This window comes from Schistocerca cancellata, chromosome 8 (genome assembly GCF_023864275.1).
Source record: "Schistocerca cancellata isolate TAMUIC-IGC-003103 chromosome 8, iqSchCanc2.1, whole genome shotgun sequence".
In the NCBI taxonomy this organism is placed as follows: Eukaryota; Metazoa; Arthropoda; class Insecta; order Orthoptera; family Acrididae; genus Schistocerca; species Schistocerca cancellata.
In genome coordinates, this window is record NC_064633.1 from 5966710 (window position 1) to 5982476 (window position 15767).

The 15767-nt window shown below is 42.6% G+C and overlaps 1 protein-coding gene across 1 annotated transcript in view; it reads left to right on the forward strand.

The window, feature by feature from the left end:
- The window catches only part of LOC126094957 (prothoracicostatic peptide-like), a 701489-nt gene that overhangs the window by 538111 nt on the left and 147611 nt on the right, over nucleotides 1-15767 (forward strand). The window contains exon 3 of the mRNA XM_049909612.1: nucleotides 2707-3001. Coding sequence (XP_049765569.1) covers nucleotides 2707-3001 — 295 coding nt within the window. The remainder of the gene's footprint in view (nucleotides 1-2706; nucleotides 3002-15767) is intronic.

Consider the following 15767-nt stretch of genomic DNA (forward strand, 5'->3'; position numbering starts at 1 on the left):
AGGAGATGGAACCTGGAAAGGTAGCGATGTCGGACACTGGCTTCTGGAAGGAAGTCGACGTTCTTACTTATCCCAAAGATATTCCGCTGGGTTTAGGACCGATCGAGGTGGCGCAGTGGTTAACACACTGGACTCGCATTCGTGTGGACGACGGTTCAATCCCGCGTCCGGCCATCCTGATTTAGGTTTTCCGTGATTTCCCTAAATCGCTTCCGGAAAATGCCGTGACGGTTCCTTTGAAAGGGCACATCATTCCCTAATCCAGTGAGACCGATGACCTCGCTGTTTGGTCTCTTCCACCCAAACAACCAACCAACTGCTAGGTTCAGGTTGGTACTCTGGGCAAGCCAGTGCATTTTACGAATGTGGTTGTCGACAACCATTCCCTCAGAGACGCTGCTGTACGACAGTGCGCATTGTCATGCAGATACAGTCATTGTCCCCGAACTGTTCCTCTACCACACACAGTACCCATTACTGTATAATATGTTCATATCCATTAGCATTCAGCGTTTTCTAAAGCACAATAACGAAATCGCACCCTAACCAAGAAAAACATGTCCCAACTGGTAACACCATCTCCTCTGTACTCCACCGTAAGCTCTCCACATTATAGCAGGTAAAGTTCGCCAAACCCTAACCTTTCCAGAGAACTGCCACAGGGAACAGAGTGCTTCATGACTCCAGTCGTTTCCAGTAATCTACTGTCCATTGTCGTCTCTCTTTACATCACTTCAGCACTCCTATAGAAATGCGTGGTTTATGAGGCGCTACTCGACTGTGGTGCTCCATTCTGTTTGACTCCCTTTACTCAGTCATTGTGCTCGCTCAGTTCCTCGTACCATTTTGGAACTCGCGAGTGATTCCTTCCTCTGATTTCGTGCGATTTTTTCACAGCCACGCTCCACGATGCTCGATGGTGACTGTCCATCGAGACATGAGGTTTGCCTGACCTGTGGTTGTTCTTCGCGTTTCGATTTCACAATCACTGACCAACAGTCAATTTGGGCCGCTTTGATTGGTTGAAATGATCTTGACTCATCTGTTACTCAGGTGGCGTTTAATGGCTTGTCTACGTTTGATGGCACTGATATCACCTCACTGACCCAGTCAGCTGTTTCTGCTACTCTAAAAGCAAGAGAATGCTCCCCACCTCCTTTTATAATTAGCAAGTCCGACTCACGTCACATACAGTGGTCAAATAGGCATCATGTCCGGCAGTGCTGATACTTTTGATGAGATAGTGTATGCTTGAGCAAAATACACTACTGGCCATTAAAATTGCTACACCACGAAGATGACGTGCTACAGACGTGAAATTTAACCGGCAGGAAGAAGATGCAAATGATTAGCTTTTCAGAACATTCAGACAAGGTTAGCGCCAGTGGCGACACCTACAACGTGCTGACATGAGGAAAGTTTCCAACCAATTACTCATACACAAACAGCAGTTGACCGGCGTTGCCTGGTGAAACGTTGTTGTGATGGCTCGTGTGAGGAGGAGAAATGCGTAGAATTACGTTTCCGACTTTGATAAAGGTCGTATTGTAGCCTATCGCGATTGCTGTTTATCGTATCGCGACATTGCTGTTCGCGTTTGTCGAGGTCCAGTGAGTGTTAGCAGAATATGGAATCGGTGGGTTCAGAGGCTAATACGGAACGCCGTGCTGGATCCCAACGGCCTCGTGTCACTAGCAGTCGAGATGACAGGCATCTTATCCGCACGGCTGTAACGGATCGTGCAGCCACGTCTCGATCCCTGAGTCAACAGATGGAGACGTTTGCAAGACAACAGCCATCTGCACGAACAGTTCGACAACATTTGCAGCAGCATGGACAATCAGCTAGGAGACCACAACTGCGGTTACCCTTGACGCTGCATCACAGACAGGAACGCCTGCGATGGTGTACTCAACGACGAACCTGGGTGCACGAATGGCAAAACGTCATTTTTACGGACGAATCCAGGTTCTGTTTAGAGCATCGTGATGGTCGCATCCGTGTTTGGCGACATCGCGGTGAACGCACATTGGAAGCGTGTATTCGTCATCGCCATACTGGTGTATCACCCGGCGTAGTGGTATGGGGTGCCATTGGTTACACGTCTCGGTCACCTCTTGTTCATATTAACAGTACTTTGGACGGTGGACTTTACATTTCAGACGTATTACGACCCGTGGCTCTACCCTCCATTCGATCCCTGCGAAACCCTACATTTCAGCAGGATAACACACGACCACACGTCGGAGGTCCTGTACGGGCCTTTCTGGGTACAGAAAATGTTCGACTGCTGCCCTGGCCAACACATTCTCCAGAACTCTCACCAACTGAAAACGTCTGTTCAATGCTGGCCGAGTAACTGGCTCGTCACAATACGCCAGTCACTACTGTTGATGAACTGTGCTGTCGTGTTGAAGCTGCATGGGCAGCTGTACCTGTACACGCCATCCAAGCTCTGTTTGACTCAATGCCCAGGCGTATCAAGGTCGTTATTACGGCCAGAGGTGGTTGTTCTGGGTACTGATTTCTCAGGATCTATGCACCCAAATTGCATGAAAATGTAATCAGATGTCAGATCTAGTATAATATTTTTGTCCAATGAATACCCGTTTATCATCTGCATTTCTTCTTGGTGTAGCAATTTTAATGGCCAGTAGTGTATAATGGAACTGCACCTGACGACCTGCCCGCGGCGTGTGCTTTCAGTCTCCGTGGGGCAAGCGCGCGTGGAGCAACCTGCACGGCGCCTGGGGCAAGCGCGGCGGAGACGACGCGGCCACGTGGCCCGAGCTGCCGGACCAGACCGTGGCGGAGCAGGAGGGCGAGCAGGAGGCCGCTCCGCTGGTGCCGCTGCCGCTGCAGGTGCCTCTGCCGCTGCCGCTGCAGGTGCAGCTGCAGCTGCAGGGCGACGAGGGCGAGCCCGGCGACGAGGAGAAGCGCGCCTGGAGCAGCCTGCACAACACCTGGGGCAAGCGCGCCGCCGACTGGCGCAGCTTCCACGGTAAGTGCCTAGACGGGCCATCTGCCTCAGGGCGCCCTTATACCAGGTGTACCGGTATGAAATGAGCGTTAAGATACAAATGTGTCGATAGGGAACATTTGTTGCGAAAGAGCCTTTTCTTTTTTTTTTTTACATAGTTCCGCGTAGTCAGCGCGTACACAACTTTCCCACTAGAGCGCGCCCCGCTAAGCACAACAGCGCAGGCGCAGCGCTCGTCCGTCTCCGCACTACGAGATGGCGCTGCCTTAGAGACGGACCAAATTCTGCTTCCGCCGATCCGCGTATTAATATGTAACGCAGCCAATGAGATTGCTGCTAACGAAGAACCTTTTCTCCTCACGGACCACACTCATGCAGTGATACCTGAACGGGCGAGGTATTATAACGAGTGTACAGACCTCCGATTAGTCAGTCTGCATTAGTCTGCATTTGTCTGCATTTGTCTGCATTAGTCTTTACCAGTCTATAGTCAAGTTTCAGTCTGCCCCTAAGAAGATTATCCTATTCCTGTACATAGCCATGAAGATAAATGAATAGACACTTTGTCAAGTATCAGAGATATGTGAGAATAAGATTAACGTACCAGGACCAAAGGAACTTCAGATTGTCAATTGTAAACAGCATCCAGAATCAAGTTACATAATGTCTATGCTTTTTATTATTTTAATAAATGTGTGTGAAAATTAATCAGGTTCTGTTTAAAGTTGGTCACAGTCAATCTGCTACTCTAAGCGTGCAAGTGGCATTTCTATCGTCTGACCTAGCGGCAGGAGATAAACACGCCACGATAAGACCACGAGACCTATTGCTGACACTCGCCTACTTCGTTAGAGTGACAAGTCAAATAATCTGATGGTGTGTGTACTGAAGGTCTTACAGTACGCACACCACAGTTTGGTTGGTATGACATCTGTCAAAGATATTTAGTATACATCAAGTCATGGAACAAACAATATAATATGTTTTCATCGTGTTAACAATGTCGAATTTTATACCAGAAAGTGATGATTTGCGGAAAGCATTAATTTTTTGTTTTCATTTGAAAAAAAGTGCTGCAGAGTTGCATCGAATTCCTGTCGAGGCATATGGTGATCATTCTCTATTAGAAGCAACATGCAAAATATGGTTTAAACTGTTCAGAAATAATGATTTTGATGTAAGAAATGAAGAACGTGGAAGACCAATAAAAAAGTTCGGAGACGCCGAACTGCAAGCAATATTGGATGAAGATGATACTTTGAGTCAGAAGCAAATGGCAGCAATGCTAAATGTTGCTCAACAAACAATTTCTGACCGTTTGAAAGCTATGGGAAAAATCCAAAAGTGTGGAAAATGGGTGCCACATGAATTGAATGGAAGACAGATGGAAAACCGAAAAGCCACTTGTCAAATTTTGCTTCAAAGACATGAAAGAAAATCAGTTTTGCGTCGAATTGTTACTGGCGATGAAAAGTGGATTTATTTTAAGAATCCTAAACGAGAAAAATCATGGGTTAATCCGGGACAACCATCAACATCGACTGCAAAACCAGATCGATTCGGCAAGAAGACACTGCTCTGTGTTTGGTGGGATCATAAAGGTGTGGTGTATCAAGAGCTTCTAAAACCCGGTGAAACGGTGAATACTAATCGCTACAGACAACAAATGATCAATTTGAACTATGCATTGATCGAAAAAAGATCAGAATGGGCCAGAAGACATGGCAAAGTAATTTTTTTACACGTCAATGCAAGTGCACACAAAGCAAAACTGGTTCTGGATACAATTAAAACACTTGGCTGGGAGCTGCTACCCCACCCGCCGTATTCACCAGACTTGGCCCCTTTCGACTACCATTTGTTTTCATCAATGGGACACGCATTGGCTGAGGAACACTTCGGTTCCTACGAAGAAGTCGAAAATAGGATGTGTGATAGGTCTGCTTCTAAAGACGAACATTTCTTTTGGAGTGGAGTCCACAAATTGCCAGAAAGGTGGTCAAAATGTATAGAAAGCAATGGTCAGTACTTTGAATAAAATGTTTTTACTTTTCAGTTCAAAATAAGTGTTTCATTTTCACAAAAAAAAAAAAACGCTCATTTCATACCGGTACACCTGGTACTGCCACCTCGCTGCTCGCCGGCATGACCCGTCACCGTGTCTTAGGCCGGTATTACACTATCAAATTTCTTTGTCAAAGATTTGATCAAAGATGTGAACAAATATTCGTCAAATATATTTGACAAAGATCTTTGATGTGGCGTTAGAAAGGGGTATTACATTGTCATCATATTTTTCGTCAAAGTTCAAGATGGATGACAACAACAACTTGTTATTAACCGCAGCAGTTGCATGTACCACAATTGCACTGTGTGCACATGCGGGAGAGAAGCGGGGAAAAAAAAGGAAACGTACTTGGGTGTAGCCGTGGGTCTTACGACGACACGATAAAAGCATTCAACAAAACATGAGCTTATAGTGAGCTTATAGTGGAGGACGTGAAGTCGTACAACAATCACTTAAGAATGGATGAGCATACATTTCTGCATATGTTCAGTGAAGTGTATCCTCATATCACAAAGCGCAATACTCACTTAAGAACTGCTATATCAGCAGAAGACAGGATCACTGTAAAACTCCAATTCCTTGCTACAAGAAAGAGTTAGGCTAGGTTAAGTCAGGTCGCCAATCTTCTTAATCTATTTTTGTATTCAGGGTGCCTCACGTTGTAAAGCGACTCATCAGCTTCATACATCTCTATTAATTTTTTAGTTGTCGGTACACACCAATCTTATTTATCGGCAATGTTTATAAAGGCACTACAGATGACAGAACGCTGCAGCGATGCTAGCGCTGCACGTGGTAACATGTCACATTGCAGTGAACAGAAGACAAGCGACTTAGTTCATCAAATCTACAGCGAGGCCCTGAATTTGATCAAATATTTTACGACATTTGACAGAGTTCCCTATTACACCATCAGATTTCCTTGACAAAGATATTAGACAAAGAAATTTGATAGTGTAATACCAGACTTACCGGCGCATTCAGCCTGAACCATCTTTGCTCTCCCCTCCGCTATATTGTGTTCATCATAATACTAAACCTGATGTAACATTATATCACATATTACATCACATATTCTTTGCTTGAATCTCATTCGATTTTGTTACACGTGGAGCGGAAGCCAAACCCTGTCCAGCACAGTCGCGTGCGATTGTACGGATACGTCGTATGATGTGTTAGACGCACATAAAGAGTATTTCAAAAAGGACTTTACAACTTTCATATAAATTAATTCACGGTACCCACAGAGGTGACTATAGTGGCAATTTGTAGGGAAATACATGAAGTTTTTTCTGACGTAGTGCGCTAGTACCGAATCGAACCATAAGGAGCGCTAGCGGTGGTTGCGTTAAAGATGGCTGCCTTCACTGGACCGGAGTGTGCTAGCTGTGTGTCTTGGTTTGAAGAATCGAAGTCGGCGACAACAGTTCAGCGTAATTTCCGTACCAAGTACGCTAAAGGTCCTCGTAGTAGGCCTACAATATGTGAGTGGCATATGTGTTTTGTATAAACAGGGTGCTCGGTAAGACATGGGAAATCGTCAGGTCATCCAAGCACATCTGACGACGTCGTTGAGCGAGTGAGATAACGTTTTGTCATAGCCCTACGAAATCGACCCGGCGGGCATCTCGCGAACTGCAAATCCCACATACGACTGTTTGGCGTGCGTTGAGAAACAGTTTGCATTTGAAACTGTGCAGATTGACGATCGTACAAGCAATAAAAGACACTGATGACATTGCTCACAAGAACTTCTGTGTGGACATGTTAAATCGATTACATGAGGATGAACATTTCTTCGACAAAATCATCTTTTCGGACGAGTCGACATTTCACATCAGTGGCACGGTTAACACATATAACTGTAGGATTTGGGGCAGTGAAAATCCACCTCAAACGTTGGAACATGTTCGTGATTCTGAACGTTTTTTTTTTTTTTGTGCATAAAGCAAGAAGAAATTGTGTGGACGCTTTTCGTTCCGTGAGAGAAACATCAGTGGCATAGTGTACCTGGATATATTACAACAATTTCTGATAGCACATATCGATGAGGACGACCAAGAACGAAATGTTTACTTCATACAAGATGGTGCACCACCCCATTATCTATGAAGATGCTATTATGAAGATGGTGTATGAAGATGGATAACATCTTCATATATAGTTAAGGCTAACCGGCCAATGACCTCCTTTTCTGTGCCGGATGCACACGCATTGCCCGAACTCTTACGAAACTCCGTAAGATTGTCTGCCGCGAGTAATGAGTATAATCGGCAGGGCCACTACTACTGTAGTGTGTGTACATTACGTTGGGAATGTGGGTCTCACAGGGAGCGTGCATGGGATAAATCCCTGCAGTCGCACTATTCTCTGTGCCCTCAGTGGTTCAAGTGAATAGAGCATCTGCCATGTAGGCAGGAGATTCTGGGCTGTTGACAATATGTTGTCTCACATTTTCAACTGTCCCCGTTGATGTATGTCAACACCTGTCGACAGCTTACGGTCTTGATTTAATTATCCTTTCACCCCACTATCTGGCTGACGTCCGGCATTATCTCAGTGACCGCGTTCCAGGTCAATGGATTGGCCGTGATGCGCCAATCGTATGGCCCCCACGTTCCCCAGACCTGACAATACTCGATTTTTTTTTACGGGGATTCATCAAGAATATCGCTTTTGTACCTACTATGTAGTCTTCTCTACCAGAGCTTGGAGCAAGAATTTACGCCACCATTGAGCAAGTGCTAGAGCGAGTTTGGCAAGAAATTGACTTCCGATGAGTTGTCTGCAGGATAACCATGCCACGTACAAGAACTTCAGTTTAAGGTGAAAAATCCTGATGTGTTTCCCTACAAAATAACACAAAACCCAGCTGTATATCTTCTTTCAATAAATTTATATGAATTTTTAAAGTATAAATTCCTTTATGAAACACCCTGATTGAGCGATAATGCGGGACAACAGCTCTACCAGCGCATGTATATTGAGCAGCACCTGCCAACCAGCTGGTGCTAAAGTAATCTGCAATGATGTGAGCAGTTGCAGTTCAGACGTAAAAAGAGACGAGCAAAGAAAAAATACAGCTTCGAATGTCATTTCATTTTTAAAGAGAATGAAATAATATTCGGCAAAACTCCAGCACTACCACACGCTTCGTTCTCACGCAACTTAGTATTCTAATAACAAACAAGAGTGATGAAAATTCCTAGCTTGAACACAGCGTAATTTTTCTTAGCGGTTATGTCTGATGCAAAAGGATATTGCAAGCGATGAGATGGCAGCAGCGAGGCTGGAGCGTAAACATATCCTAGTAATGCCGTCCTAATACGGCACATGTTTTTCAGTTCGGAGTGCGATATGCGTGGTACTCGTTTGTTCTCAGAAACAAGCTGCTGCATTACACAGAGTGCGCTTCTCATAATGATTTGCGACAGCAGTGCTCTCCAGCAGCTGTTGTCAGCTATATCTGGCTCGCAAATCACACACTTTGTTTATGAAACTGAAGATGTACACAATTCCTACGTTAGTTCTACTAAAACCTTCAATTCCACTCTTGACCATATCCTGGCAATTTTTTCTGTCTGTAATGTACATATCTAATAACTGTAATATTCCTGAACAACGTCAAAGGGAAGTTCCATGTCCAGTCAGCAAGGACATCTTCATTTAAAACTTCCACTACAAATACTGCGATACAAATTTAAAATACTCTTCCTCATAAAAAGTGTCTCATAATTCTAATTATAGCAAAATACTAAGTTCATTCTTAGTGCTCGCAATTGCATTTTTGTAAATTTTTGTATTTATGGTACATGAATTTAAGAACTGAAATATCAGTCATCCTAATTAAATCAATCAAACTCTCAAAAATTTTCGAGAAAAACGACTTTGTAATTTTACGAGTGTCTTTAATGCCCTAAAATAAAGTCGATTTTTCCTGGAGGAAGTGTGGCTCTGTGGTAGAATGCTTGCCACCCGTGTACGCGTCCTTCATTTGATTCCTGGCTGACGCAAAATTTTAAATAAAGGTGAATATTCTATCAGTTTATCAGTACCGCTCAACATTGGTAATCGCTGAATTGCTGATTCGCGCCCCGATTTAGTAATTACGTTTCTCGTTTTTCTCCATTCAGTTCTAATACCTACGTCGCTTCAATATAAATTTCTTCAAAGATATGTTTATTAATACATATTTTAATTGTAATTTTTATTAAAAATGTATATTTGTAATTATATGAAGCACACAAAAATCCAGTTTTTCAAGCAAATATAAATTAGTATTTAACGATATTTTGCAAAAGATTGTTAGTAAAAATTGAATTTAAAAAATTACAAGTTAGTTTTGTTTTCATCCGTATGTCTTTTACGCTTCATGGAAATGCTCATGGGAAATGCATTTTTTTTTAAATTTACCCTGGCCAGGAATCGAACCTCGGCCGCCCACATTTTAGGCGAGCATTACATCACAGAACCACTTAGCGTTTTACAGAAACGAACTTATTTAGGTACGCTAAGAAAACTTCAAAATCGATTTTCACGACAATTCGTGACAGTTGCATTGAACTGCTTTGGGAAATTGATGTTTCGGTTCCGATCTTCATGAACCATAAATATAAAAAAATATAGAAATTACTATTGCAGTGTGGTCTCCTTGTCACTATCGGAAATTTGAGACATGCCAAATACAAGGTTTCACACAAGGAAGCACAAAGTATCCTACTGAAAGTAATATGAGCTCTGTCGTAGATAAAGCCTTAAGAATAATGTAATTATTGTGATATTACTATCAAATTTTCTGTAGTTCATGTAAGTGTGTGTGTGTGTGTGTCTGTGTGTGTGTGTGTGTGTGTGTGTGTGTGTGTGTGTGTGTACATGCTGAAACGATCCTAACTAAACTACATACCTCCTTAATATGGTGAGCTGGTTAAAACGTTTTTCAAAAATTCTACTAAGTTTGAAACAATTTCATAAAAGCCAGGATAAGTCCTACTACAAGTGGCTAAGATAATCAAACCCAATACTCTCACCTCACTGTATATAATGCACCAATGGTAAGAGTTCAAAGTAACATCGCAAATAATTAGTACACCAGTATGCAGCGAGACCACAATTAACTGAACATTGCTAACTACTATTTTCCCAAAGTGCCATCTACTTTTTGTTAGATTCAGCGTAACATGAGAAGCTTCTATTCAAAAATGGTTCAGATGGCTCTAAGCACTATGGGACTTAACATCTAAGGTCATCAGTCACCTAGACTTAGAACTACTTAAATCTAACTAACCTAAGGACATCACACACTTCGATGCCCGAGGCAGGATTCGAACCTGCGACCGCAGCAGCTGCGTGGTTCCGGACTGAAGCGCCTAGAACCGCTAGGTGACAGCGGCCGGCTGAAGCTTCTATGCTGAGTGAATATACCTGTAGAGTCGACTCGTGGCTAGGTGTCCTCTGAGATGGGGAAAATAACACTCCCACACAGCCCTATGCACACTCACAAATAAACTGACAATGAGAGGCATCTATCACATTCCTCTGATATATTTTTACTTTTCTAAACTGTTTATTGGCTTTTGCATTTGCTAAACATTTGTGAATGTAACCAACCTGTCGGAAAGACTTGTGCCATTATATTCTTCAGGTTTGCATGTTTGATAAACGATAATCTGCGTCCACACTTCCTTCCTAATCCAACTAATGTGAAATCCAGTCTGGCAACAAACAATAAAGAGCTGGATTAATGAAACCAACATCTAGCTATGCTGGCGTGTCTCTCACTGTTTACACCTTGAGCGAGACGTCTGTCTGTGGCGATTAAAAGTCAGTCAAGATTGTTTTCTACGAGTAATTTCAGTGCCAGGCTAAGCAGAGCAGAAACAATTGCAGTCATCCCCATAATTAATAGAATCTAGATAGATAATTTGAAACTCCTCTTAGCAATTCAAGGAACAACCAAGTCAGATCTTAAAGAAATAACAATTTTTCGTTTGAATGAGGTAAAATTAAGATAAAGATAACCGAGTTCCATGCGCAAGCCTTTTATGGCAGGACGACACTTTTTGTATCCATCAAACATTGCAGAACCTTCGTGTAACGTATTCAGAGGAGGCTCTGCCTCGGATAGCCGACTTTCAAACGCCTTAGGGGTCTGTCATGCCAGGACTCTGGTGGAATGTGCTGTGACAGACAGCCTTATGATTAACGGTGAAGCCTTTGCCAGGTACGATGGCACAAGTCCAGAATACACAGCTCATAAATTGAAGGACTTTATGCTCCCAAGCAACATATTGATGCCAGTGGATAAATGACAGCCTGCTGATTAAGCAGACAATTACGCACCCGACGTACGTACCAATACCAAAGATGTCTTCCAAAACCTTGGGAAGAATTGAGACTCTTCCGGAAAAGCAGCAGAATGCTAGGAGAAGAAACGAGAATTTGCTCATGTCTCTTATGCTAACACCAAGACCTTACACAGGTTCTCTTCTTGTCTGAACTATTTATCGTCCATGTTTCACTTCCATACATGGCTACGCTCCATACAAATACTTTCAGAAACGACTTCCTGACACTTAAATCTATACTCGATGTTAACAAATTTCTCTTCTTCAGAAACGCTTTCCTTGCCGTTGCCAGTCTATATTTTATATCCTCTCTACTTCGACCATCATCAGTTATTTTGCTCCCCAAATAGCAAAACTCCTTTACTACTTCAAGTGTCTCATTTCCTAATCTAATTCCCTCAGCATCACCCGACTTAATTCGACTACATTCCATTATCCTCGTTTTGCTTTTGTTGATGTTCATCTTATATCCTCCTTTCAAGACACTGTCCATTCCGTTCAACTGCTCTTCCAAGTCCTTTGCTGTCTCTGACAGAATTACAATGTCATCGGCAAACCTCAACGTTTTTATTTCATCTCCATGGATTTTAATACCAACTCCGAATTTTTCTTTTGTTTCCTTTACTGCTTGCTCAATATACAGATTGAACAACAACGGGGAGAGGCTACAACCCTGTCTCACTCCCTTTCCAACCACTTCTTCCCTTTCATGTCCCTCGACTCTTACAACTGCCATTTGGATTCTATAGAAATTGTAAATAGCCTTTCGCTCCCTGTATTTTACCCCTGCCTCCTTCAGAATTTGAAAGAGAGTATTCCAGTCAACACTGTCAAAAGCTTTCTCTAAGTCTACAAATGTTAGAAACATGGGTTTGCCTTTTCTTAATCTAGCTTCTAAAACAAGTTGTTGTGTCAGTATTGCCTCACGTGTTCCCATATTTCTATGGAATCCAAACTGATCTTCCCCGAGGTCGGCTTCTACCAGTTTTTCCATTCGTCTGTAAAGAATTGGCATTAGTATTTTGCAGCCGTGACTTATTAAACTGATAGTTCGGTAATTTTCACATCTGTCAATACCTGCTTTCTTTGGGATTGGAATTATTATATTCCTCTTGAAGTCTGAGAGTATTTCGCCTGTCTCATACGTCTTGCTCACCAGATGATAGAGTTTTGTCAGGACTGGCTCTCCCAAGGCTGTCAGTACTAATGGAATGTTGTCTACTCGGGGGCCTTCTTTCGACTCAGGTCTTTCAGTGCTCTATCAAACTCTTCACGCAGTATCATATCTCCCATTTCATCTTCATCTACATCCTCTTCCATTTCTATAACACTGCCCTCAAGTACATCGCCCATGTATAGAACCTCTGTATACTGCTTCCACCTTTCTGCTTTACCTTCTTTGCTTAGAACAGGGTTTCCAACTGAGCTCTTGATATTCATACAAGTGGTTCTCTTTTCTCCAAAGGTCTCTTTAATTGTCCTGTAGGCAGTATCTATCTTACCCCTAGTGAGATAAGCCTCTACATCCTTACATTTGTCCTCTAGCCATGCCTGCTTAGCTATTTTGCACTTCCTGTGGATCTCATTTTTGAGACGTTTGTATTTCTTTTTGCCTCCTTCATTTACTGCATTTTTATATTTTCTCCTTTCGTCAATTAAATTCAATATTTCTTCTGTCACCCAAGGATTTCTACTATCCCTCGTCTTTTTACCTACTAGATCCTCTGCTGCCTTCACTACCTCATCCCTCAAAGCTACCCATTCTTCTTGTACTGTATTTCTTTCTCCCATTCCTGTCAATTGTTCCCTTATGCTCTCCCTGAAACTCTGTAGAACCTCTGGTTCTTTCAGTTTATCCAGGTCCCATCTCCTTAAATTCCCTCCCTATCGCAGTTTCTTCAGTTTTAATCTACAGTTCATAACCAATAGATTGTGGTCAGAGTCCACATCTGCCCCTGGAAATGTCTTACAATTTAAAACCTGGTTCCTAAATCTCTGTCTTACCATTATATAATCTATCTGATATCTTCTAGTATCTCCAGGATTTTTCCACGTATACAACCTTCTTTTATGATTCTTGAACCAAGTGTTAGCTGTGATTAAGTTGTGCTCTGTGCAAAATTCTACCAGGCGCCTTCCTCTTTCATTTCTTACCGCCAATCCATATTCACCTACTGCGTTTCCTTCTTTTCCTTTTCCTACTATCGAATTCCAGTCACCCATGACTATTAAATTTTCGTCTCCCTTCACTATCTGAATAATATCTTTTATCTCATCATACATTTCTTCAATTTCTTCGTCATCTGCAGAGCTAGTTGGCATATAGACTTGTACTACTGTCGTAGGTGTGGGCTTCGTGTCTATCTTGGACACACCGCAGTGCGTTTGCTGTGCTGTTTGTAGTAGCTTACCCGCATTCCTATTGTTTTATTCATTATTAAACCTACTCATGAATTACCCCTATTTGATTTTGTATTTATAACCCTGTATTCACCTGACCAAAAGTCTTGTTCGTCCTGCCACCGAACTTCACTAATTCCCATTATATCTAACTTTAACCTATCCATTTCCCTTTTTAAATTTTCTAACCTACCTGCCCGATTAAGGGATCTGACATTCCACGCTCCGATCCGTAGAACGCCAGTTTTCTTTCTCCTGATAACGACATCCTCTTGAGTAGTCCCCGCCCGGAGATCCGAATGGGGGACTATTTTACCTCCGGAATATTTTACCCAAAAGGACGCCATCATCATTTATCCATACAGTAAAGCTGCATGCCCTCGGAAAAAATTACGGCCGTAGTGTCCCCTTGCTTTCAGCCATTCGCAGTACCAGCACAGCAAGGCCGTTTTGGATATTGTTACAAGGCCAGATCAGTCAATCATCCAGACTGTTGCCCCTGCAACCACTGAAAAGGCTGCTGCCCCTCTTCAGAAACCATACGCTTGTCTGGCCTCTCAACAAATACCCCACCAACGGCAAGGTCTATGGTTCATGGGGGGGAGGAGGTAACAGGACCGAATCCTCCCAAACTGACACAGTGCGACAGAGCACTGTGTGCGCTGATGACCACAGCATGCCTGCGGCCACTTCTCTGTTCGCTGTTGCAGAGTGAACATTTCCTCAAACGAGCTTATAGTTTCAGTAAGTAGGGAGGGAAGGAAAATGTTGGTTTCAAAAGGTAAGACCTTCTGTTTTCAAAAACGGCTGAAAGGTGGTCTAGCGCGATGGACGTGCAACATTAATGACTGCAGAAGTTTTGTTACAAGTATTTCTATTGAGGAGCTGGATGTCGTGGAGTGTCAAGAAGAGCACAATCATGTAGAAATGCCTCATAACAAAATTCGGAGGCAAGAAATCATTTCTGACCTAAAGAGAAAAGCTGTAGAAGATATTTGTGAGAGACCGTCAAAAATAATTTACCAGAAGTTAAAAGGAGAAGATCCGCAACATATAACTACGAGAGATGTCAACAATTTTCGTAAATCTGTTTACAGAGCTAGGCGCAAAATTCTTCCAAAACCGCCCACGAATGCTGCAGATGTTCATGATGTTACCAACACACTGAATGTGGAAACCATGGACGGGACAAAGTGTTTATTAGAAAATAACACCGAAAAAAAAGTGATCATATTTTGTGACTCTGCAAATCTTAAAACATTAACGCAGTGTGAATCTATATGTGATGATGGTACGTTCAAGTGCTGTACAAAGTTTTTTTGTCAGCTGTTTACAATACTTGGGTTAGTTAATGGCCATTACATGCCATTGGCCTTCTCTTTATTGAACGACAAGAAAACTCCTATATTCAGACATCTGACACTTATCAATTTAGCCAGTCGGTGTGACCGAGCCGTTCTAGGCGCTACAGTCTGCAACCGCGCGATTGCTACGGTCGCAGGTTCGAATCCTGCCTCGGGCATGGATGTGTGTGATGTCCTTAGGTCAGTTAGGTTTAAGTAGTCCTAAGTTCTAGGAGACTGATGACCTCAGAAGTTAAGTTCCATAGTGCTCAGAGCCATTTGAACCATTTTTTAACTTATCAATTTGTTGTATGTGTAGATTTTCTGGAAATATAAAATGGCTCTGAGCACTATGGGACTTAACATCTGTGGTCATCAGTCCCCTAGAACTTAGAACTACTTAAACCTAACTAACCTAAGGACATCACACACATCCATGCCCGAGGCAGGATTCGAACCTGCGACCGTAGCGGTCGCGCGGTCTGGAAATATAATCATAATTCATAAAATGAACACTGAGATAGAATATGTGTTGCGAAATTATGATGTGCTATTTTAATAAATTAATTATGAAGAAATCAAGGCCGAAAATGATTCCAATTTCTAAAAATAAATATCTAAATAAGATAAAC